The sequence below is a fragment of the Tamandua tetradactyla genome, chromosome 24 (genome assembly GCF_023851605.1).
Source record: "Tamandua tetradactyla isolate mTamTet1 chromosome 24, mTamTet1.pri, whole genome shotgun sequence".
NCBI classification, from domain to species: domain Eukaryota; kingdom Metazoa; phylum Chordata; class Mammalia; order Pilosa; family Myrmecophagidae; genus Tamandua; species Tamandua tetradactyla.
In genome coordinates this window covers 52,904,760-52,931,681 of record NC_135350.1, presented here as the reverse complement: position 1 = coordinate 52,931,681, position 26,922 = coordinate 52,904,760, and the positions used below count along the sequence as shown (strand labels likewise).

The 26,922-nt window shown below is 37.7% G+C and overlaps 1 protein-coding gene and 1 non-coding gene across 3 annotated transcripts in view; both read right to left on the bottom strand.

The window, feature by feature from the left end:
• Positions 1-26,922, bottom strand: part of SCARB2 (scavenger receptor class B member 2) — an 82,654-nt gene that overhangs the window by 36,083 nt on the left and 19,649 nt on the right. For both annotated transcript variants that reach the window (XM_077143119.1, XM_077143120.1), the window contains exons 2-3: positions 16,068-16,225; positions 418-565 (exon numbers count right to left, since the gene is read on the bottom strand). In XM_077143119.1, the coding sequence (XP_076999234.1) occupies positions 418-565; positions 16,068-16,225 (306 nt within the window). The remainder of the gene's footprint in view (positions 1-417; positions 566-16,067; positions 16,226-26,922) is intronic.
• Positions 878-948, bottom strand: TRNAV-UAC (transfer RNA valine (anticodon UAC)). Its single transcript has one exon. It is a non-coding gene; the product is annotated as a tRNA-Val (tRNA).

Sequence of the window (26,922 nt, the reverse complement as noted above, 5' to 3'; positions counted from 1 at the left end):
ATAAGTATTTTGAGAACTTAAAATTCAAGTTAAAAATCAGAACTAAGAACTGCTATGCAAATTCTACTGCTAGAATTTAGAAACAAAATAAGGGCCAAACAAATATCTTCTAAATTATTAGCTACCAAAAAATCCTAGGGATTTATTTTTACAAGTGCTGGTCTTGAACATGTAGCAAGAGACTGTGAAAACAATTTCTAAAAGTGTCATTTTGTCCCCCATTTGGAAAGATCTTGTTTGATAGACCTAAAAAAAAAAACACTAAGATGTACTTTAAAGAAGGAAAGGAAAATGCATTTTCCTTTTATTTATGTATATTTTAAACATAATTTAGCTTCTAAATGTGAAACCAGAATAGCTTTAACTTTGCTTTCTCCTTTCTTCTAAAATTCACAAAAATATTAAATGTCTACTTACCAACACAGGAATATTTAATGTTCTAACCAAGTCAATTTTAGGATCTCCAACAGATAGGGCTCGTTCAAAAACATAGGCCTTGTTGCTAACAGCAGATACTATTGTTCCATTATCCCCGAATTGAATATTTGCTTTGCTTCTGAGCTCTCTAAAAGAAAGAGAAGGGTTTTGCATGAAAACAGGGACTACTTTAACAAGTAAGACTCTTCCTTTCCTTTAGCATTAATGGTATTTTTAAGATAATATTCTAAATATAACTATGTAGCAAGTCGAATTAGGTACCCCAACAAACACATGTTCTTAATCCACATCCCTGTGTGTGAACCAATTATAAAGACGACCTTTGGAAGACTGATTGATTGATTAATTTCATGTTGAAATACAAATGTAGATATATTGGATAAAATAAGATATATTATTAAAATTAATTTCACCTGTTTCTTTTTTTTGGGGGGGGGGGTGCATGGTCCAGAAATCGAACCCGGGTCTCCCGCATGTAAGGCGAGCATTCTACCACTGAACCACCCATGCGCCCTCACCTGTTTCTTTTTAAAATGTGGCTTCCAGAAAATTTAAAATTTCATATGTGGCTCACATTATGTTTCTATTGGAAAACACTGATATAATAGTTCATAATCCAGATACAGGATAGGAAGGTATTAGGTGGCTAAAGTTTCCTGCCTCCTCCCTAAATCTTTCCTGACCACAGCACAAAGAAATTCTTCCCATCCCTGACCATCCTTTGAGCTCTGGCATTTAGTTAAAAGCTGCTAACTGACATTATTTAGATTGTGAAGGGATTACCTTGCAGCCCCAGGTAGTTAACATAAGCAAGTTAGAGTTAGCTAACATAACCCAGCTAAAGGCAGAGACTTGATTATTATACCTCTTAAATCCTTTCTAAATATTAAGATAAAAATAGGCAAGCAAATAATAAATGCATACATATAGATGCATAAAATTAAGTGTTTCTTTGAATCTTCCACAGCACCAAGCACCAAGCTGTGCACAGTAATAAGAATATCTGACACTTGCGTAGCTCTTCAAATGGTTTAACCCACATCATTTCATTTTGTTTCACTTCATCCCTACAACAAGCCTTTAGTCGAGATGAGGCAAACATTACTGCCCCACTTCCACAGATGAGGACACAAGCTGCAGATGGACAGCGGAAGAGCCAGAACCTGCACCCGAGACTTGTGACTGCAGTGTAGTCTCTTCCCTCTGTAGCTGCTGCCCTCTCAAAACAGTCTTCATAAATGGCCGTGGAGTGAAATCAATAAATGCTTCTAACAAAAACCAAAGCCTACATAATTATGAGAGAGAAAAAACTGCACACCCTTCCAGTTAAGGAGAGAGAAATACATTAAAAATCTTAAAGAGGCAGCTGTGTTACAACACTTACCCAGTTTGGGGTGAGAAGGCATTTGCATTACACGTTTGGTTGGTACTCATCTATTCCCCTTTCTTCTGCTGAATAGCCCCTGAGGCCACTGAGTACAGCTATGGTGTGGTGTGGGACCAGAGCTCAACCATTTCCTTTCCTTGGGCCTTTCAATCCCGAGCACAGTGCCTCAAGATGGAGAATACATCGGAGTCCTCCCAGGGGTGTCCAAATGATGTGACAACCAATAAGCTCCTGCAGCCTAGATCTTTAAAGCTGCCCTGGACTCTATCCTTTTCTTCCAAGCTTCTTCCTTTGATTCTGTACCCAACTCTAAATCCCTTTCCACTTAAATTAGCCAGAGAAAGTTTCTCTTGCTTGTAACCGAAGTCTACTGAGAGACGCACTAAAACCTTACCTATGTATAGATGAGAAAACTGAGAGTCAGATAAAGTAACTAGTCTAGGACTAACCAGGTAGTATCACAACCAGTTTAGAGTCCTGTCTCCTGACTTCCCATGAGAGTTTTCCTTGAATTTACAGAGAAGTTCATTCAAACATGATTAGTTCAAACAGGTACTGTGGGTCAACATGATGAACACAGGTACTGTGTTCATCAGCCAATGAATGGATAGACAAAATGCAGCATATACAGGCAATGGAATATGATTCAGCTGTAAAAGGAATGAAGTTCTGATACATGAGACAACATGGATTAACTTTGAAAACACCATGTTGAGTGAATAAGCCAGACCCAAAAGGACAGAATATTGGATGATTCCACTTATATGAAATATTTGTAATAAGCAAATTCATAGAGACAGTAAGTAGATTTGAGGTTATTAGGGGCTGGGAGTAGGAGGAGGGGTGCTGAATTGGTACAGTTTCTATTTGGAGTGATGAAAAAGTTTTAGTAATAGATACTGGTGAGGGCAACACAACATTATGAATGTAATTAATGCCACTAAACAGTACACTTAAAAATGTTAAAATGGCAAATGTTATGTCACATGTTTTTCCACAATTTTTTTAAAACATGATTTGTTAGAAGATGGAGAAAACACTTCACATTAAATCCCTGCCTCAGTGATGGCTTGTGCCTGCCGTGGGCACACACTCCATTGCTATTCACTTCCATTACCCCAAAGCCTCCCAGCAGTAAGACCTATTGCTGTTAATAATTGTGCTTAGCATCTCAAGTCAGCCTACCTCAACCACGAAGGAAGCGGAAGAAGAAAAAGTAATCAAAGGTGAACACCAACTTGTACTCAAAGAAAATCCAGTCACAGAACCAAATCTTGGGACTCAAACAGGTTCAGAAATGCAGGGATCAATTTTGTCACCGGACAAAGACCGTGGATTCTTCAGCCCAGTGTGCACAATACCCAATTCCTAAGATAGCGGGTTTCAAAGAGGGAAAGAGTTTATTACTACAAGCGTAGTAGGAGAGCAGATGGCCTAATGGCCCAAATCTGTCTCCCCCATCTGCAGTAATTCGGGTAGCTTTATTAGAGAAAAGGTGAGTATGGTTTAGGATAATGAGCACGTGGCCCGGGATGATGCAATTAGAGGTGATCTAATTACTGAGCTTACACAGATTGATTACAGGCTTCATCACCGAGTGTATGAAAGAAGATGGCAGAATGGGGTATAGGTGACTCGTAGATTAAAGTCTAAACTACTGCACATGTCAGGTGGGCCCACTTAGGTTGAATTCATCTTCAGTCATCAAGATAATCTGGGACTTGGGGTGGGTTAGTTCTGGGCTGACCCAAGATCCTTCGCTAACAGCCATCAGGGGCTATCACTAGTGATTACAAGACACTAAAGTTGAAAAACTGGATAAACAGGTACAGATGAAGGTTAGTCAAGGTTTTACAATCACAAGGGCAGAAGATAAGGGCTATTCAATCTTGATCGGAGTCCTAGCATCCTTTTTTTTTCCTTCACATGGGCAGGCACTGGGAATCGAACCCGGGTCCTCTGGCATCACAGGCAAGCATTCTTGCCTGCTGAGCCACCGTGGCCCGCCCAGGGCTATTCAATCTTATCAGAGATCAAGGCAGCTAGATTACAATTCGGAGATTTCGGGGATTTCCCTGTTTACTCCAATATGCAGGAAAGGAAAAAGGAATATTTATATAAGGATTCAGTAATCAAAACCATCCCTTAAATCCTGATTTCTCAGTTACAACTCTGCTAAAAGTTTTCTAACTAATAACAAAAATCAATGACCTTGCCAAGGCTTGTTTTGATTTTGTTTTTGTTTTGTTTGTTTTTACTGAGCCCTAAAGTTATGACTCTAGAGACCTGAATACTTCTAAATCTAAGGCCTATTTAATTTCTGTTTATATTTACAGACTCTTTTTAAAAGTTTCCTTGATTATCTGCCCTGTTAAGAATCTGATATGTTAAAGGAAAGCTGATTACAGGAATACAGATCTCTATGTCTTGTAACTTGACTTGGTTTCTCAATAGACTCCAGAAGTTAAAGCCAGGATTTCCCAAGCCTCAACACATTTAATTCTTTGACAGGTTAACCATGGCACAGCTAAACACATGGCTTCCCTCAGTAATCTGTGCTCCACCCCAAGTCACAACTGACATAAGACTTTTACAGAGTGGGTCTCACTGAAGGAAGGCAGTGCCACCTGGCTCTAAGAAGTGGCCTCCCACTCTGCAGAGACAAAGAAAATTGGTTGTCTTTGGGACAATAGGCCATAGTAGTTTTCCTTCTTTTACTTTACTGCATTTTCAAGTTTTCTTTAGCGCTTATTTAGTATTTTTATAATGTAAAATATAATCCATGTTTTTGAAGGTAATACCATATGACATTGCATATATTATTACTTCATAATACAGTATTACTTAATGATAAATGAATAATAAATACCCACACATCTTTTTTCCTTACTGTCAAAGGAGTAATACCAGCCTAAAATAGAAATGAACAATTCTAACAGTGAAGATAAGAAAAGACACTCAAATGGAACCATCTAACAGGATATTGTAAATTTAGCATATGCTTAAATTAGTTGAAAATATAAGCATGAAAATTAGTTGAAAGAGCCCTTTGACAACTTGATTTTTTTAATCCCTGTAATGTTAAATACTAGGCAAAACAGAAAAAAAGACACCTGACAAAATGAAAAATAAATTTCAAAAAGGTTTTGGAAGCTATGAAGTATAAATTTGACACAAATTTTAGGCAAGTGTCTCACTTAGCAAAAGGATCACGAGGCACATTACCTTTAGGTTAACATACAAACTCCAAGTCACTTAAATAACACTACATTCCTTAAACCAAATTGACTGGTTTTTATCTAAAGGTGGAATTGCAATCTTTTTTCTAAAAGCATTAATATTCTGAACTCATCACACCACCACAAAATGTGGACATTTTGGGAAATGCCATTATGAAGCTCCGTTTAATCAGGCCTCTACAGCCTGCCGTGGCCTTTCCCCCGATTTCAGAGATTTTCCTACCACCAGACCAATCATTCTAACAGTGAGACTGGTCTCCTGCCCTCCCCTTCCTCTGCCCCAAGGCCCTTCTTCACACATGACAGTCAACTGGACCGGGAGGGAATGGTACTGGAATGTTCTGTTTTTCTTGTGTAGCCTAAACAATAGTATAACCAACTATTTAAAATTAAAATAAACAACTCATTGGGAGTTTCCAGGAGCAGCCACCTTTCCCAGACCTGGCATGGACTTTTTTTTAATGATTAAAAAACACAAGGACAGAACTTGTAAGAGACAACAGCAGTCTCCACAAAGTTACAATGCTTTTGCAATATTTACTGATTAGCTAGTCCCCATCTGGCAGAAATAGTGTATTAAAATGGACAAGTATGCTACACTAACCAATGCACATCTGCGCCCCACTTTATAAGAAACCCACTATGTAAGCTGGAAACTTAACCTGGGCAAACAAAACATTTCCTCACTTGCTTTGTGTCTGTTCCCCTTGCCCACCCCCCACCCCCACCCCGTTGGCAGAACTCCAACTACTTTTGGATGAGATGCTGCCTAATTCATGAATCACCCAGTAAAGCTGTGATATCCCAATTTTAATGATGTTAAAAATTCCTACTTTAATCAACAGTCGTGCGTGGCAGATATCAGATACGATAAATAACTTAAAAAGCCAAATACAGAGACCTACAAACCCAACAGAGGCACCTGAAGTCTCCCTAAACAGCTATGTTTTCCTATGAATCCCAGATCTCCCAACACATTCAACCAGCCAGGAACTCTCAGCAGTTCACACTTAGCATGTGAGTGTCCACTCCAAAGGAAATACAATTACTATCAGGTTTTCTTTGGGTTATGGCTCAGGAACCCACACATTTTCCTCAGGGAGACAAGGATTGCCAGGACAACAGGAAAAGGTCTGGGAGAACCAAAGGAAAAAATATTAATATTTTTCTTTAGTTCTCAGGTATATTCCTGCATGGTGGCAGAGTCTCCTTTTTCATCATAAAAAATTTATAGTTATATCTGTTTTGTTTTGTTTTTACAAGCAGGACACTCAGATCCTATTCCTGGTTCAACTTCTAATTGTCCCCTTCCAGGACAGACTCAGATGCAGACTTGCTTCTACCCTACATACAGAGATTCCTTACGGATGAAACACATAGAAAAATGACATTTTAAATGAGGAGCCATGTGCTATTTTAAAGAAAATTCCTCCATATAACAAAAAAGATTCAACTTAACACTTCACCCCAAAACAACAGAATACACATTATTCTCCAGTGCACATGGATCATTCTCCAGGACAGACCATATCTTAGGTCACAAACCAAGTCTCAATAAATTCAAGAATATAGAAGTCATATAACATATATTTTCCAACCACAAAGGAATAAAGCTAGAAATCAATAACAGAGGGAGAAACGGAAAATTCATAAATACGTGGAAATTAAACAATAACTCTTAAACAACCAATTAAAGGGAAATCGCAGGGAAGTTAGTAAATATCTTGAGAGAATGAAAATGAAAATACAATATACCAAACTTACAGAATACAGTAAAGGCCATGCTGAGAGGGAAATTTATAACTCCAAATGCTTATATTAGAAAGGAACAAAGATTTCAAATCTGAGACCAAACCTAAAAACTAGAAGAACTAGAAAGACAAGAGCAAACTAAACTCAATGCAAGCAGGGAGGAAATAATAAAGATCAGAGTAGGGTTAAATGAACTAGACAATAAAAAATCAAAAGAGGGCGGGCCGCGGTGGCTCAGCGGGCAAAGTGCTTGCCTGCTATGCCGGAGGACCTCGGTTCGATTCCCGGCCCCACCCCATGTAACAAAAACGGAGAAACAGAATACAATAAAACAAGAAAATGTTTAAAAATGTTTCCCTTTCTTCCTTCCTTCCTTCCTTCTATCCTTCCTTCCTTCTCTCTGTCTTTCCTTTAAAAAAAAAAAAAAAAAAAAAAAAAATCAAAAGAATCAACAAAGCCAAAAGTTGGTTCTCTGAAATGAATTTTAATTTACTTTAAATTATAAAAATATTTATAAAAAATTATAAAAATAAATTTTAGCTAGACTGATAAGGAAAAAGAGGACACAAATAACTAAAATCAGAAGTGAAAATGGGGATATCACTACTGACCACAGAAAAATAAAGAGGACTATAAAGGATACTGTGAACAACTGCATGCCAACAAATAAGATATCCTAAATGAAATGGACAAATTCATAGAAACACACAAACTACCTACACTGACTCAGAAAGAAATGGAAAATCTCAACAAACCAATAATTAGTAAAGAGATTGACTCAATAATCAAAAATCTCTCAACAAAGAAAACCCAGGACTAGAGGGCCTCACGGGAATTTTACCAAACATTCCAAGACTATTAACATCAATCCTGCTCAAACTCTTCCAAAAAATTGAAGAGGAGAAAATATTCCCTAATTCATTTATGAGGCCAGCATCAACCTCATACTAAAGCCAGTTAAAGATATCAGAAGAAAATTATAGACCAGTATCTCTTATGAATACAGATGCAAAAATCCTCAACAAAATAACTAGCAAACTGAATCCCATGGCCCATTAAAAGATATGACTGTTCTAGTTTGCTAGCTGCAGGAATACAACACACCAGAGATGGATTGGCTTTCAATAAAAGGGGATTTATTTAGTTAAAAATGTATAGTTTTTCAGAGGAAAGGTGGCTAACTTTCAACTGAGGTTCTTTCTTACCTGGGAAGGCACAGGGCGATCTCTGCTGGCCTTCTCTCCAGGCCTCTGGGTTCCAACACTTTCCCCGGGGTGATTCCTTTCTGCATCTCCAAAGGCCTGGGCTGAGCTGCTTGGGCTGTGCTACGTTGAGCTCTCTCACTTAAGCACCAGCCAATTAAAACAAACATCATTCATTGCAGCAGGCATGCCTCCTAGCCAACTTCAGATGTAATCAGTGACAGATGAGCTTCACATACCATTGGCTCATGTCCACAGCAAAAGAGCTAGGCACCTTCACCTGGCCAAGTTGGCACCTGAACCTAACTACCACAATGACCAAGTGGGATTTGCCACAGGTATGCAAAGATGGCCCTATATATGAAAATCAATTAATGTAATACACCACATTAACAGACTAAAGGAAAAAAAAACACACAATCAACTCAATTGATGCAAGAAAGACATGTGACTAAATCCAGCACTGTTTCTTTATAAAAACACCTACAGAAATAGGAATAGAAGGAAACTTCCTCAACATGATAAAGGGCATATATGAGAAACCCACAACTAATATACTCAATGATGAAGGACTGAAAGCCATCCCTCTAAGATCAGGAAAAGACAAGGATATCCACGGTCACCACTGTTATTCAACATTGTACTGGAAGTTCTAGCCAAAACAAATAGGCAGGAAAAAGAAAATGCATCCGAACTGGAAAGGAAGAAGTAAAACTTCATCTGCAGATAACATGAGCTTATATACAGAAAATCCTGAGAAATCCACAACAAAGCTATTAGAGCTAATAAGTTAATTCAGCAAAGTGGTGGGGTACAAAATCAACAACACCAAACCAGCAGTGTTTCTATACACCACCAATGAACAATCAGAAGAAATCAAGAAAAAAAATCTATTTATAAATGCAACTAAAATAATCAAATATTTAGGAATAAAATTAACCAAGGATGCAAAGGACTTGTACACTGAAAACTACAAAACATTGCTAAAACAAATAAGTCCTAAGTAAATGAAAGGACATTCCATGTTCATGGATTGGAAGACTAAATATTGTTAAGATGTCAGTTCTACCTAAAGTCATTAACAGATTCAACGTGATCCCAATAGAAATTCCTACAATCATCTTTGCAGAAATGGAAAAGCTAATCATTAAATTTATATGGAAAGATTAGGGGCCCTGAATAGCCAAAGCCATCTAGTAAAAAGAAGAAGCAAGTTGGAGGACTCATACTTCCTGATCTTAAAACTTATTATAGAGCAGCATTAACCAAAACAGCATGATCCAGCAATACTATCACTAGGTATGTATATAGAGGAACTGAAGGCAAGGACACAAACACACTTTGGCACACTGATGTTTATAGCAGCATTATTCATGATTGCCAAGAGGTGGAAACAGCCCAAATGTCCATCAACAGACAAGTAGCTAGACAAATTGTTGCATATACACACGATGGAATGTCACTCACCTGTAAGACAGAATAAAGTCAAGCACATGACAATGTGTACATTATGCTGAGTGAAACTGGCCAGAAGCAATAGGACAAACACTGGATGGTCTCACTAATATGAACTAACGTTAATGACTGAACTTTGAGGTTAAAGTTCAGAACACAGGTTATCAGGAGATAAAAAAGGTAGAGATTGTGTATTGGATGCTGAAGGAATACAGAATGTTCAACAAGATTGATTGTAAAGATCCAGAAATGGATAGCACAATAGTATCTGATGGTACACAATATGGTAAGTACATGGAAGGAAGCTGAATATGAGTATGGTTGAGTGAGGAAAGCTGGGGGCACTTATAACACCAGAAGGAAAGTTAGAGGATAAAGACTATGATGATATAACTTAGCAATGCCTAGAGTAAACAATGATGGTGATTAAATGCCTCACATGGATTGTGGTAGTGAAGCGTGGCAATGTGATTATGGCAGGAACCACTGATTTTTTATTTAGGCTGGATTACATGATCTCTGAATAAAACTGTTTTAAAATGAACAGAGAGATACAAGTGCTGAAGAAAATGTGGGGAGAGAGATATACCTAATCACTGTTGGTAGGGAAGTAGAATGGTGCAGCCTTTCTGGAGGGAAGGGTGGCGGCTCCACAGAAAGCTAGGGGTGTGGTTGCCGTATGATCCTGAAACCCCACAGTTAGCTGGGTACTTGGAGAAACTGAGAGTAGGGACACAAATGGACATTTGCACACTGGTGTTTAAGGTGGCAGTGTTCATGATTTGCAGTGGATGGAGGTGACCTAAGAGTACATCGACTGAAGGCTGGGAGGGGGAATGGTGTATATATACAATGGACTAAGGAGTTGCTGCAAGAAGGAATGATGTCTGTGAGATCTGCAACTAGGTGAGTGAAACTTGAGGACAGTAAATTGAGTGAAATAAGCCAGAAACAAAAAGACAAATATTATAATGCCTCACTATATGGATTAATTATAATGTACAAACTCTGAAAATTTAATTCAAGAGCATAGGTTATCAGGTGAAAGCCTATTGTAAGCTGCCTAGATTATAAGCTCTTACCGTAGTCACATCTACTCCAAAGTTGTAACTGTTATTTCTAAATTCTGAGATACTGAGCTTTTTGTATATAACCTGTTCATTCCATGGAACTTGAGGTATTTGCATGACACCTGAGCCTCAGAGTTAGAGTTCTGCAGCTATGAAAGTCAGCATTACCGCATTTAGGAATTGTTAAAAACAATGAAAAAGTGATCAGACTTTGACTAGAGATATAAATGAGGCTGATCTGGGGAAGACTAAGGTAAATCAGACTAAAGAGCAAAGGATGATATGGTCTATATTTTAAACTTCAACTTCTTTGTGAGACCAAAGGAAGGAATGTTTATTTGGTGCAAAAATTATATTTTTGGTGGCCTACTATCTGTTTTAGGGTGTGTGCTGGTTTGAAAGGATGTATGTCCCCTAGAAAAGCCATGTTTTAATCTAAATCCCATTTCATAATCCCTATTCAATACTGTATGTTTGAAACTTTAATCAGATCATCTCCCTGGAGATGTGATTAAATCAAGAATGGCTGTTAAACTGGATTAGGTGACGACATATCTCGACCCATTTGGGTGGGTCTTGAGAAGTTTCTGGAGTCCTATGAAAGAGGAAACATTTTGGAGAAAGGAGATTCAGAGAGAGCAAACTGGAACAGGTTGCTAGCTGCCAGACGCAATATACCAGAAACGGAAAGGCTTTTAAAAAGGGGAATTTTTTAAGTTGCAAGTTTACAGTTCTAAGGCTGTGAAAATGTCCAAATTAAGGCAAGTCTATAAGAATGTCCAATCTAAGGCATCCAGGGAGAAATATGTTGGTTCAAGAAGACCAATGACATTCAGGGTTTCTCTCTCAGCTGGAAAGGCACATTGTGCAATCTTCTAGCTTTCTCTTCAATGGCTTTCCTGGGACTCTGTTCTGGCGGCTCTCATTGCTCTGAGCTTTTTCCAAAATGGTTCACTCTTAAAGGACTCCAATAAGCAACCCCACCTTGAAAGGCAGAGACACAACTCCATGGAAACCATCTAATCAAAAGTTACCACCCACAATTGATAATTGACATCTCCACGGGAACAATAAAAAAGATTCCACCCAACAATGCTAAATGAGGATTAACGGACATGGCTTTCCTGGCGTATACAACAGATTCAAACTGGCACACCCTCAACCTAACTTTTATGATCAGCTTATTCAAACAACATAATTACATGGAACCATGAATAAGGAGTGAAATCTTGGTTTGGACAGATTGGTGTGATGCCCCAATACATCCCAGAGTAAGCTGGGCAGAAGATTAAAAAGTATTTGCTAAGTCCCCCTGAAAGACAGAAAAAAAGTGGATGTATTAAACTTCACCACCTGGGGAAGACCTGATATTCTCACAAGCATTTGGGGATAGCCAATTTGATGGGACAGGCCCTTGATTTGGGGGCTTGCCCTTATGAAACTTAATCCTGCAAAGGAGTCTATGTATGATTATGCCTAAGAGTCATCCCCAGAGAACTTCTTTTGTTGCTCAGATGTGGCCTCTCTCTCTAAGCCAACTCTGTAGGTGAACTTAGTGTCCTTCCCCTTATGTGAGACATGACTTTTAAGGATGTCAATGTGGGACATGGCTCCTAGGGATGAGCCTGGCCCTGGCATTTTGTGTTTGAGAAATCTTCTTGACCAAAAGGGGCACAGAGATATGAAACAAAATAAAGTTTCAGTGGGTGAGAGATTTCAAATAGTCAAGAGGTCTTTCTGGAAGTTATTCTTATACAGTATATAGATATCCCCTTTCAGTTTTTAGTTAGAGGGAAGTACTTGAAACTGTTGCAAAGTAATCCAAAAGCCCTGATTATTGAATATGACTGAATAACTATAGAGCTTTTAAGGTGTGAACGTGTGAGTGTGAAAATCTTGTGAGTGACCTACCTTTTATTCAGTGTATGATCAGATGAGTAAGAAAAAGAGAAAAAAACAATATGCAGGGTAGGGGGTGTGATATTTTGGGTGTTCTTTTTTTTTTACTTTTATTTTTATTGTTTTTAGAGTAATGAAAATGTTCAAAAATCTACTGTAATGATGAATGCACAGCTTTATGATGATATTGTGAACTGATTGTATACTTAGGATAATTACATATCAATAAAAATCATTAAAGGAAAAGAACACCATGGTATTGGCACAAGAACAGACATATAGACAAATGGAATCCAATTGAGAGCTCAGAAATCAACCCACAGATTTATGGTCACCTGATTTTTTGACAAGGTAGCAAAGACCACTCAATTACAAAAGAACAGGCTCTTCAACAAATGGTGCTGGGAAAACTGTCTATTTGCTAAATAATGAAGGTAGACCCCTACCCCATGCCATATACAAAAAATCAACTCAAAATGGATCAAAAACCTGAGATAAGAGCCAGAACTATCAAACTCCTAGAAAAAAATATAGGGAAGCACCTTCAGGATCTTAGCTAAGTTTCTTAGACTTTATACCCAAAGCACAGACAACAATAGAAAAATGAGATAAAAGGGCTTCATCAGAATTTATAACTTTTGCACATCAAAGGACTTTATCATGAAAATAAAATGATAACCTACACAATGGGGGAAAACACATAACTGACAAGAGTTTAATATTCTGAATATATTAAGAAATCTTTCAACTCAACAAAAACAAGACAATCCAATTTTAAAATGGGCAAGAGCCTTATAATGATATTTTTCCAAAGAAGATAAACAAATGACCAAAAAGTCATTTGATGGTCATGAAATGATATTCATCATCAGTAGCCATTAGGGAAATATAAATCAAAACCACAAGTAGATATCATTTTATACCCAATAGAATGGCTACTACTTGAAAAAAAAAACAACAGGAAATTACAAGTGTTGCAGGGGTTGTGAAGAAATAGGTATACTCTTTCACTGCTGCTGGGAATGTAAAATGGTGCAACTGCTGTGGAAAGCAATATGGTGGTTCCTCAGAAAGTTAAGCATGGAATTACTGGTAATTCCATTTCTAGGTATCTACCCCAAAGAATCTAAACAGGGACTCAATATCCGCAAATTGATGTTCATAGTGAATTATTCACAAACTGCAAACAATGGAAGCAACCCAAGCATCCATCAACAGATGAACAGATAAACAAAATTAGGTATATAGATATGTGCTGGTTTGAAAGGATGTATGTACCCTAGAAAAGACATGTTTTAATCCTAATCCCAGCCATTTCTTCTAATCCCTATTTAGTACTGTATGTTTGAATCTGTAATTAGATCATCTCCCTGGAGAAGTGCCTCAATCAACAGTGGTTGTTAAACTAGATTAGGTGGTGACATTTCTCCACCCATTCGGGTAGGTCTTGATTAGTTTACTGGAATCCGATAAAAGAGGAAACATTTTGGAGAAAGTGAGAGATTCTGAGAGAGCAGAGAATGACATAGCCACAAGACGCAGAGAGTCCACCAGTCAGTGACTTTTGGAGATGAAGAAGGAAAATGCCTTCCAGGGAGCTTCATGAAACAGGAAGCCAGGAGAAAAAGCTAGCAGATGATGCCTGTTTGCCACGTGCCTTTTCAGATGAGAGAGAAACTCTGTGTTCGCCATGTAACTTCTCACTTGAGAGAGAAACCCTAAACTTCATCAGCCTTCTTGAACCAGGTATCTTTCTCTGGATGCCTTAGATTGGACATTTCTATAGACTTGTTTTAACTGGGGCATTTTCTCGGCCTTAGAACTGTAAACTAGCAACTTATTAAACTCCCCTTTTTAAAAGCCATTCTATTTCTGGTATATTGCATTCTGGCAGCTAGCAAACTAGAACAACATATAATGGAATATTATTCAGAATTAAAAACAAATGAAGTTCTGGCTCATGTGACAACCTGGATGAACCTTGAAGACATCATGTTGAATGAAATAAGCCAGACACAAAAGGATAAATATTATATGATGTCACTGATATGAAATAATTAGAATAATTATTAATTAGAATAATTATGAAATAAATAATTATCTCATAGAGTCAGAAATAGAACACAGGTTACCAGGGGAAGGGGTCAGGGTAGGGAATAGGGAGTTGAGGCTTAAAATATACAGAGTTTCTATTTGGGAAGATGGAAAAGTTTTGATAATGGATGCTACCACATTTGTTAATGGAATTAACAGCACTGAATTGTATTTTGCATGTGTTATTTTAGATTTTATATATGTTACTAGAATAAAATGTTTTTTAAAAAATCCATGAAACACAAACAGTGAACCCTAAATTAAGCCAAGGATTATAGCTAACAGTACAATTATAAAAATACAGTTTCATCAATTGTAAAAATGTACCACACCAAAGCAAGGTGTTAATAATAGGTGGTATACAGGGAGCCTACATTTATCCATGATTGTTCTATAAACCCACAACTTATCTAATTAAAAAAAAAAAAACTTAAAGATGAGGACCCACATGGTTTTAAAAAATTCCATCATATAACAACAGGGTTCATCTTTACAATTTGGGATATTGATTTATACAGACTAAGACAAATAATCCACTATGACATAATAATAGCAATATTTAATTAACATTATTATGGGCTGGGCACTAGCATGAGCACTTTATAAATACTGACTCATTTAATCCTTATAACATTCTCATGGTGGAGTCTTATGTTTATCCCCATCTTGTAGAAACCAAGGAATGGAAAGCTACAAAGTGGTGGAGGCAGCATTCAAAACAGATCATCTGATTCCAGAGTCAGACTGACAAACCCAGGCAGGGACTGAAATTTTTATCTCTTATTTCCTAACACTGAGAATAGCACTGACTCATAATAAGTGGTTTAGTCAGCAACTATCTATTGAGCAATCAACAATAGATTTGTGAGGCATATTTACCATTTAGCAGTTTTCAAGAAAGATCTTGCTCTCTGCTTCTTCTACTAATCTTTTAAAAAATGACTATAAGAAATCTCCCCAACTCCAGGTTTGGAAGTGGGGATCATTAACAAAGAATCTAACCAACCCTGTAATTTGGCTATCTCACATACCCAGAAGGGAGAGGAAAAGGAGTGGATAAGAGATTACAAAAAAAATGGCGGGGGGGGGGGGACATCTCCAGAATGGGGCTCAGCAGCAACAAGAAATTCTTTACAGACCACCAAATAATTCTGGAAACGAGCCTAAAACTGCTATGCTGGGGAGGGAAGTTGGGGGAGGGAAGTGCAAAAGTCACCAAAGGAAATCAAGGGGCAACCATAAAATGGTCACAGCTGGAGAGGAGCTCTTCATGACTTAGTAGTCACACTCTGCCAGCTCTGGGGGAAGCAGCTGCATTTCTAAACATAACAAGCTAAGACTCAGCATCACCCTCAAAGCTATTTTCTGTTGAGGTATATTACACATTTGTGCCAAATAGCAGCATTTCAGATAGGCTCTAACAAGATCTGGACTCTCCAGTGCTGGGTGGTACTAGTCAGAAGGGACAAGGGCTCAGCCACAGTGGGGTCATTCCACTGTCAATCACAGCAAGGAGGCATCCAGGACTCACCTGTAGGTGTATGGCCCCACTTCTGTTACCTGAGGGATCTCCCCCTCAAGGATCTCCTCTGGATTGGTGACATTGAAGAAGTAGAACTGGGTGTACACAGGCAGAGGGGGCTTCTCCCAAGAGTCAAAGGTCTCAGTACCATTTTTTAACACAATATTCTAGGAGAGAAAAACAAAACAGATTTACTAAAATATTAGACAGTTTGTGTCAAATAGAGGAGGCTGCTCTCCTAGCCCCAGCCACTGCCTCCCTCCCAAGCTCTATGAGGCCACAGAATTTCATCAATAAATGTACGCTGTAAAGGAAGGATGCAAGAGGCACAGCTCACGGGTGTTACCAAAACCAGGGCCATAGGTTGAGTACCCACAGCCATTGGCTTTGTTATTTTTGAAGACTCCAGTGACAGTAGTGTATAGTTGCTGTAGAAGTTGGGCCATTCCGAGAAGCACCCTACATTCCCAGCTTGCTTGGGTAAGAGAGGACAGGGTGACAGGCCTGAGAAGGTCAGTTTTGGTCCTTCCACTTCAAGTAGACCCACATCCATTCCTACCACGAGGGATTTTACATACATTTTCTCCTTTACTCCCCATCAAAACCATAAATCATGATGTCTATCTTTAAAAAGTGAAGAAGCTGATCCTGAGGGTAAGCGTCTGTGATAGATGGTATTCTGTGCCCACAATTCTTCCTTCACTCCCCTGCCCTTCCCCTTGCCATGGCTCCCCTATGGAGGACTACTTTTCCAGCCCCACTAATTTTGGACTTGGGCAAGTGACTTGCTTTGGCCAATGAAATGTAGGGAGAATGGCAATGTGCTGATTTGGAGTTGAGGCCTTACACGTCACAAGTTTCCACTGTCCATCTTGGAGCTGCTACCCTCTGCTATGAGAAGAGCGTGCCCCAGGTAGCTGTTGATCCTTTAGCCTATGTTCTAAAATGAAAACATATGGACAGATGAAGCTTATCAGTTACCTGAGCCATCTGAGCGCAGACAAACTACAGCCAATCTTCAGATCCGTGAGGATGAAATGAATGTTACTGTTATAAGCCACTGATATCTGGAGGTTTTTGTTATTTGGCATTGCAACAGAAGCTTAACTAATACAGTGCCCAAGGTTAATATGCAGAAACTTAATACCTAACAGCCCTAATGGTCCTCAAGCTGTTAATGGGGAAAACCCTTGCATTTTTATAGTAAAATGATTGAAGTGCCCAGGGCAAGATGGTTTCACTGGTAAATTTTACCAAACACTCAAAAAAGAATCAAGACCAGTTCTTCTCAAACTCTTCTGAAAAAATGATAAGAAGGGAATATTTCCTAATTCATTCAATGAGGCCAGCATCATTCTAGTATCAAAGCCAAATACAGATATCACAAGAAAAGAAAATTACAGACCAATACCTCCCATGAATATAGATGCAAAAATCATCAACAACTGTGGTATATACATACGATGGAATATTATGCAGCTTTAAGACAGAATAAACTTATGAAACATGTAATAACATGGATGGACCTAGAGAACATTATGCTGAGTGAGACTAGCCAAAAACTAAAAGACAAATACTGTATGGTCCCACTGATGTGAACTGACATTAGAGAATGAACTTGGAATATGTCATTGGTAACAGAGACCATCAGTAGTTAGAAATAGGGTAAGGTAATGGGTAATTGGAGCTGAAGGGATACAGACTGTGCAACAGGACTAGATACGAAAACTCAAAAATGGACAGCACAATACCACCTAATTGTAATGTAATTATATTAGAACACTGAATGAAGCTGCATCTGAGCTATATTTTTTGTTTGTTTGTTTGTTTTTATATTTTTTGTATTTTTTATTTTTATTTTTTTCTCTATATTATCATTTTATTTCTTTTTCTGTTGTCTTGCTATTTCTTTTTCTAAATCAATGCAAATGTACTAAGAAATGATGATCATACATCTATGTGATGATATTAAGAATTACTGATCGCATATGTAGAATGGAATGATTTCTAAATGTTGCGTTAGTTAATTTTTTTTCATTAATAAAAAAATCTCTTCTAAGGGAAAAAAAAATCATCAACAAAATATTAGCAAACCAAATTCAACTGCACAGAAAAGGATTATATACCATGATCAAGTGGGAGTTATCCAAGGTATTTAAGGGTGGTTCATCATAAGAAAATCAATCAATATAATACCCCGTGATTATCATGTGATCACCTCAATTGATGCAGAAAAAGCATCTGACAAAATCTAGCACCCTTTCTTGATGAAAAACACTCACAAAACTAAGAATAGAAGGGAGCTTCTTCAATATGATAAAGGACACATATGAAAACCTATAGCTTATATCATACTCAACAGTGAAAGACTAAAAGCTTTTCCCCTAAAATCATGAACAAGACAAGAATGCCTGCTTTCACCACTGCTTTTCAACATGTATGGAAGTGCTAGCCAGAACAACTAGCAAGAAGTAAAAGGTAATCAAATTGAAAGGAAGAAGTGTAATATCCTTATTTGCAGATTATATGATCTTATATATAGAAAATCCCAAAGTATCTTCAAGAAAGGTACAGATATCCCGTATTATAGACAGGCCCTTCCAACATGAGAAAGTTAGAATGGGCATAACCCAAATACCCCTAAAAAGTGAGAAAAAGATCAAAGATGATGGTGGAGTTTTTACAGAGAAGACAGGGTTTAACAAACGAATACAACTGCAGAATCATTACATTGATATGTCTTCTATTCCACAGTAACTCAGAGCAGCTGGAAGTAAAAAACTAAAGTTGTGGAATTGTACCCCATATGAAACTCTGAAATCTGTTCTACAACTAAGTGCTGTGATGTACTTTGAAATTTATGTCTTTTCTGTATATTTGTTATTTTTCACACAAAAAAAGTTGATGATAAATGTACAGCTATATGACGATATATATTGTGAACCACTGATTGCATATTTTGGATAATTACATGGTATGTGAATATATAATTTTTATCAATAAAAATAAATAATTAAAAAAAGAAAGGTACTGAGTTAATAAATTATTTCAGCAAAGTGATGGAGTACAAGATCAATACACAAAAATCTCTGGTTCTTCTATACACCAGCAATCCAATTGTATGGTACTTGTTTTAGCAACCAGGAAACTAAAACACCATATATCTGATAAGGGTTTAATATCTGGAATATACAAAGAACTCCTACAATCAACAACCAAAAGACAAGCCACTTAAAAAATGAGCAAAAACTGAATAGATTTTTCTGCAAAGTAAACATACCAGTGGCCAATAAGCACATGAAAAGATGCTCAATATTAGCCATTAGGGAAATGCAAATCAAAATCATGAGATACCATTCCACACCCACTAGAATGGATATTATTTTTAAAATGGAAAGTAAGTGCTGGTGTGAATGTGGAGAAATAGAACCTTAGTACATTGTCGGTGGGACTGTAAAATGGTGCAACCACTGAGGAAGACAGTTTGGCAGTTTCTCAAAAAGTTAAACCTATAGCTACCATATGACCTGGTACTCCCACTTCTAAGTATATACCCAAAAGAACTGAAAGCAGGGCTTGAACAGATATTTACACACCAATGTTCACAGCAGCATTATTCACAATTACCAAAAGATGGAAGCAACCCAAGTGTCCGTCAACAGATGAATAAATAAACAAAATGCAGTAGGTACACACCAAGGAATATTATTCAGTTGTAAAAAGAATGAAGTTCTGATATATGAGGCAACACGGATGAACCCTGAGGACATCACTTTGAGTGAAATAAGCCAGGCACAAACTGACAAATATTGTATGATGTCATTGATATGAAATAATTAGAATAAGCAAATTCATAGAGTTAGAAACTAGAATATACGTTACCAGGGGCTGGAGTGGGAGAGAGAATGGGAAGTTAATGCTTAAATTGTACAGAGTTTCTCCTTGGGGTGATGGGGAAATTTTAGTAATGGATGGTGGTAATGGTCGCACACATTGTGACTGTAGTTAACAGCACTGAATTATAGATTTGAATGTGCTCAAAAGGGAAATTTTAGGTTGAATATATGTTACTAGAATAAAAAATTAGAGAAAACAACCATATGACTGTATAACACATTGAACCATAATGTAAACCACACACTGCAGTTACGAGTACAATTATAATAATGTTATTTCATCAGTGGTAAGACATATACCACATTAATGCAAGGTGTTCATAATAAGGATAGCTATGAGAATTCTATTCTTTTTTAAATATTTTTAGTGTAAAGAACAAACATACAAATTTTCTTGACATACAGAAAACTCGATTTTATGCATGACTTTTTGATAAACCTACAACTTCTCTAATAAAAAAAAGAATAAAAGACCACAATCCCCCAAAATGACTGATATACATAAGAAAGATAAAAATGCAAACTGAGAATAAACAAGTCAAAATATAAACAGTGATTTAGTTCTGAGTGGACGAGTCTAGATAATTTTTATTTCTCACTGGTAAGATTTTGTATTTTCACAAATTTTTACAATGAACAGAAAAAAAAATGTTGAAAAAATTTTAAAAAAGAAAATCAAAGGAGGAAAATGGGGTCTACTGGCACAGACAGCGTGAGGCTACTAGTGAAAGAATAAGAACTAGATAGCAAGTGATACAGAGCCCTGAAATGACCCCTCTCTCTGCTGGCAGTGCGCCTTTGGGTGATAATACACAAAGGGACCAGCTTCAGCACGTGTTAGAAGCTACATGCTAAAATGTACAGTGATACAGCATACAATAGGATGCCAACCTTTATTAGTCCAGGCCTCCGATTTAACAGAAGCAATGTTGCAAGGGAACTTAAAAAATATCAATATATCTGCAAGAAAAAAAGAAGTGGCCCTGGAATAAATAAAAGCAGAGTCAAAGCAAAGCTAGCCATTTGGAGAACTGGAAGTAAAATCATACCCACCAGCTGGCCGTTTTATAGAACAAAGGATTCTTTGTGGTTTGGCATTAATTCAGAACATCGATTATCAGATTTCTAACCAAACGACAGATTATCGAAACATCCTTAGTCATTACTATCGGTACTAAGTGGCTGAACTGAGATCTCATGAATGAGATGGAAACTTTAAAGATTTATCATGAAGCCCCTTTCCTTCCACCACCAGCTCATGACTCTCCCCTGGGGTTAGTCTGTTCCACCTGCCCTCATCCCCGCGTACTGAGCAGCTCGATCAGCCATCTCAGGCGAGAGCAGGCATGTCCTTCATCACCCAGCTGTTTAAGAATTTTGCTGTTTTCTACCTCATCTCCTAAACAGGACTCCAGGCTATGCTGCAGAGTGCAGGTGGGCGGGGGTTGGTGGGTAAGGACCAGACGGTGTCACATTCAGTGAGTAACGTAACACTAGAAGTGGGACTGCCCTCCACGTTGGTAAGGCTAACGGTAAGAGGCTTAATCAAATCCAAATCCAAATCCAGACAGCTACTCAAGGTCAGAGTCAGTCTGCAACCCAGGGCAGCTTTTCTCTACTCTACCATCCTACCTCTGATGCAGCATTTTAATAAAATGGGCATAAATATACTACCCATTTTGGTTATACAAGGAGTCTCTCCACTAAAAAGTATGCACAGCACCTAAAAACAACTCCACAACATGAATTTAGCCTACTTAAAATGAATACATTAATTATGAGGGTCTAACATGTAAATAATAATGATTTTATTTGTCTTCTTGAAAAGTTGGAGGTCTTCTAGAGGATTTTAAAGGCCCATGGACGTTTACAAAGTTGTCTAATTTCATTAAAATAAGGGCCTCTTTTTCTTATTCATAAATTTCCAGAAAAGGGCAAGGCAATAATTTCCCCCTCCTCCATGAATTCTTTGAATATGCCTTCAACTAGATTAATAATCCCTTCCTTTGAGCCCCACAGCAATTACACAGGAAGCTCTTAGCAAAACAGTGGTCAAAATATACCCACAAAAAACTGAAGTTACAGGTATCAACATAAAACAGATGAAATTAGCAATTTAAAGATCTGCGAATGCTAGTTTGTGTACAGGTTGATAAGAAGAGCTTTCCCAAGCTCTGATAAACCACTGAGAGCTTCACAAATACAAACCTGGGGGCAATCAGGATGTCTCCTCAGGAAAACACAACTAAAGTGAAAATGAAGGTGCAGCTACTGAAGATGCCAACAACATATTAGGTTTCTCAAAACAAAAGGGGCTGATCAAAGAAAAAAAGGAGGGTTTTCCTCCTATGATACCCCTACAGTACCTAGGACAATGGAGTTCATAAAGGAATATTTGTTGAATCAACTAAAACTAGTACAGAGGTATGTATGAGCTTTTTCTTTTTTATTTCTTTTGCTTGAGTGATGCAAATGTTCAAAAAATGATCATGGTGTTGAATATACAACTATGTGATGATATTGTGAGCCACCGATGTACACCATGTATGGAAGGTTTCCATGTCAAGAATATTCGTTTGTATGTTAAATTTTTACAATAAAAATATTAAAAGAAAAAAAGAGGAAATAAAATAGTATAGAAAGCTTTAACACAAAGCTGATAAAAAAAAAGAACCTGGTAGGTGGTGATCAAATAAATAGCAGACCACAGAAGAAATGCAAAGCCACAGTGCCAGGCCTTGTAACAGCAGCTCTATCACTACAACTCCAAGGAGGGTCTTTAAAATGTACCCAGAAGAGGAAAAGCAGATCGTTCACTTGCCATTTGGTCACATTCAGACACGGAGTAAGCAGTAACTTCATCAGAATCACAGAAACACAGATCTAGCACCTATCAGTTTCGGCATATCTTATGAGTAATGCAGCAACCTAAAGAGCTAAACGTAGCCTGTTCCTCTTTCGTGTGAAAAGAAAAATATTTGTCCCCCCATGACCGGTTTTCCTAATAACTATTTAAGCCAGGTGTGCCAGTTTGAAACTATTATACCCCAGAACAGCCATGTTTTAATCCTGATCCAATCTTATGGAGGCAGATTTACTGTTTAGGGTGGAAACCTTTGATTGGATTGTTTCCATGGAGATGTGACCCACCCAATTGTGGGCATGACTTTAGATTGTCCATGGAGATGTGAGGGTGCTTAATTATGAGTATGGCTTTTTGATTAGATGGAGATGTCAATTCAAGTTGAACCTGATTAGTTTACTGGAGTTCTTTAAAAGGGGAAACATTTTGGAGAAACATCAGATGCAGACACTTGGAAAACAGTTGTTTTAGAGAATAGACGCTTAGACAGATGCAGAGCCCAGCAGACATCACCATGTGCCTTCCCATGAGATGCTAAGCAAGCCAGAACCCACAGCTGTGTCCAGGAGGAGCTAACTGAAGGCCCACAGTTGCTTAGAGAAGAAACCATTGGTATCAGAAGCTGGAAACAATGGAGCTGGGAACATAGACTAGCAAACGCCAGCTATATGCCTTCCTATGTGACAGACATCAGCCTTTCTTCAGTCAAGGTATATTTTTCTGGATGCCTTAGTTTGGACATTTTATGGTCTTAGAACTGTAAACTTTTAACTTAAATACATTCCCTTTTAAAAGCCATTCCATTTCTGGTATATTGCACTCTGGCAGCTTTAACAAACCAAAATATCATGCTATACCAATGGTTTCCTTACAAAGTACAGAAATATGCATGCAAATCATCAAAACACTATGTATATACCTGACATTGTAGGAAATACCAACCACACAGATAGTTTCTGCATTCCAGAAGCATGCCCTCTACTTAGGCGAACATTGATATATACATGAAAGATGATCAACAATATAAATAGTCAGTACATGGCAAATGAGTATAGTACACAACAGACTCTACAATGTCAGAAAATGGATTCTATGAACTGAGATGGGGGAAAGTGGTGCTTAGAGTGAGCCAGGAAGAATAAGCGAAAATTTGGCAAGCTGAGAACACCATGGGGATAGATGTCTCATGGACAGCCAGGCTTGATTCAGCCATTCTGGCTGGCTAGCCAGAGTGAGCCTTTCCTCTCTGCCTGTTATGCATCCATCTCTCCTGGAGCTCAGTGCTTAACCAAAGAGATGATGGGTGACAGAATGAGACAATTAAAGTTACAGAGGTGGGACAGTAGTATATTAGGTATGTGATTGGCTATGGGTTTTTAGGGACCAGGGAGATTTGTTTGGAAAGGTAGGTTGGGATCACTGAAGTCTAGGTTTTATCAGATGCACACAAGAAGTCATGAAAAGATTCTGAGCTGCAGAACAGTATGATGAAAATAAAATTCAGTGCATATTACCAAGAGCCAGGCACTACCTCACTTCTTTAATTTGTCTGAGCCTCTCAATAATCTACAAGAGAAAGTTATGAAAATCATCTTCCCATTTTACTCTTCAGGAAAGCGAAGTTCAAAGAAGTTAGGAAAATGCCTAAGGTTACTTTCAATGGCAGAGGATGGAATTCCAGACTCATGCCAAGTCTGTGCTCCTAACATTGTTGCATGCTGCCTATTATTAAGTGACCAATGAAAGAAATGTTTTAGAAGATTATGCTGGCCCAAGTGTGAAGGAGAGTTTGGCAAAGAGGGAGACTGGCGTTAGGAGACTACCAGGATGGTGTGGATAGGTCCTGAGAATGGAAAGGCAAAAATGAACGTGAAAAGGGATTTTCCCACTGGCATGTCCCCATAAAAATGTATGGTCACTCACTCTCTGTGTGTGTATTTCCTCATCTTTAAAGTGAAGAAAATATCACTTTACACATTACTATAAGGATTAAATGAGATTTTAGCAGGAAGTTTATCTCAAGGCACAGTTACAGTGCTCAGTAAATGGTGACTGTGATCTACCATGTTCAGGCTGGGAGGAGAGGGCTCCAGAGCTTCATCTGAAGAAAAAACGGAATTAAAACACTCTCGTGAGACTGCTCAAATATAGGCAACCAAGAAAATGTTTAACAGTAAAAGAGAAAAAAAGTTGCACAAATCTTTAGTCGTGATTCTGTCTGCCAGCTTTATCTATAATCCACTTTAGGTTAAACAACAAGGAATTAGCATGAAATTGGAAATGATAGAAATGTGAAACAGGAAATTTTGGTAATGTGTATGTTGGGTTAGGAAGCAACCACTAAAATTAGAGACATAAAGGCTACATAAAAATATAACTGAAAAGTTGGGACTTAGGGGATGACTATGATTAATGAGTCATTTTATAGACTTTTTATTTTCTGGTATATTAGAGTACACAGAGGTGAATACCTGAAATCTGTAAACTGTAATCCAGCTGCTTTGATCTCTGATAATGATTGCATGATTATATAGCCTTTATCTTGTGATTGTAAAAACCTTTTTTTGTACCCCTTTATCCTGTTTTTCAACTTTAGTATTATGATCACTAAAGACAGCCCCTAATGTTTATTAATGAAGAGCCTTGAGTCAGCCCAGCACTAACCACCCCCACTGGATCTAACAAAAATGGACCTGTCTGACATGCACAGTAGCTTAAACTTTAACCTGTAAGTGACCTCTACCTCATTATAATACTTAAAATCATGCCCACTTGACATTATTCACGACTGCCAATGGATGGAGGCGGTGCAAGGGTCCAGCAGCTGATGAGCAGAAGGGAGAGCTGAGGTGTACACATACGATGGAATATCATCCGGCCACAGAAAGGAATGAAGTCGTCAGGCATGCAGAGAGGTGAGTGAACCTTGAGGACATTATGCTGAGCGACATAAGCCAGAAACAAATGGACAGCAATTGTATGGTCTGACTAACATGAACTAACTATAATGAGCAAACTCTGAGATATAAATTTGAAAGTATAGGTTACCAGGAAATAGAAAAAAGGCAATAATTGGGCAATTGACAATTAAGAAGTACAGAATGCTCAAAAAGGTTGATTGTAAAGGTTTGGAAATGGATACCACAATACTGTGTGATGGTAGCACAATACTGTAACTATAATTAACAAAGCTATGTATGAGTAAGGTTGAAAGAGGATGGCTCAAGTCATGTATGTATCCAGAAGGAAAGCGAAACAATGAAAACTGGAACTATAAAAATTAACAAAACCTAAAGTAGACAATGATGATGGTTAATTGTATAAATATTACAATTCATTTATTTATACAAAACTAGAACAAATGTACATCCCTATTATAAGGTGCTAATAATAGGGTGGTATATGAAAGAAACATAATTAATGTAAGCTAAGGTATACAGTTAACAAAAACATTGTAATAATCTTTCATTAGTTTTAACAAAGGTACTATAACAATGCTAAAGGTCAATAATAGGGGGATATATGGGGTACAGTTTTTTTTTCTTCAGAATAAATGAGAATGTTCTCTATTAACTGTGGTGGTGAATGCAAAACTAGGTGTACCAAGATCCACTGATTGTACACTTAGAATGGATTGTATAGTGTATGAATTAAACGTAAAAATAAAAGGGTAGGGTAAAGGGGTATGGGCATTTTGGGCTTTCATTTTTCTTTTTATTTATTTTTATGGAGTAATGAAAAATGCCCTAAAATTAATCATGGTGATGAATGGACAACTAAACTATACAATGATATTGTAAGCCATTGTATACTTTGGATGGCTGGTAGGGTATATGAATATATTTCAATAACATTGCATTAATAAATCACACTCATCATCATATCAAGGACATCATTTTCTTACCTACATTCTGTGACCACACAGGCAATCACTCTGTACATGCTCAATAATTAGATCATAAAATAACTGCTCATTATCCTAAAACCTGCCCATCTTTTGATACTATAAAAACTATTAGAATTACTGCAGTTCAGGGAGACAGATTTTTCGGCCTGTCTGATCTCCTGCTTAGCACCTAGTAATAAACTCCTTCTGTCTTTGAAA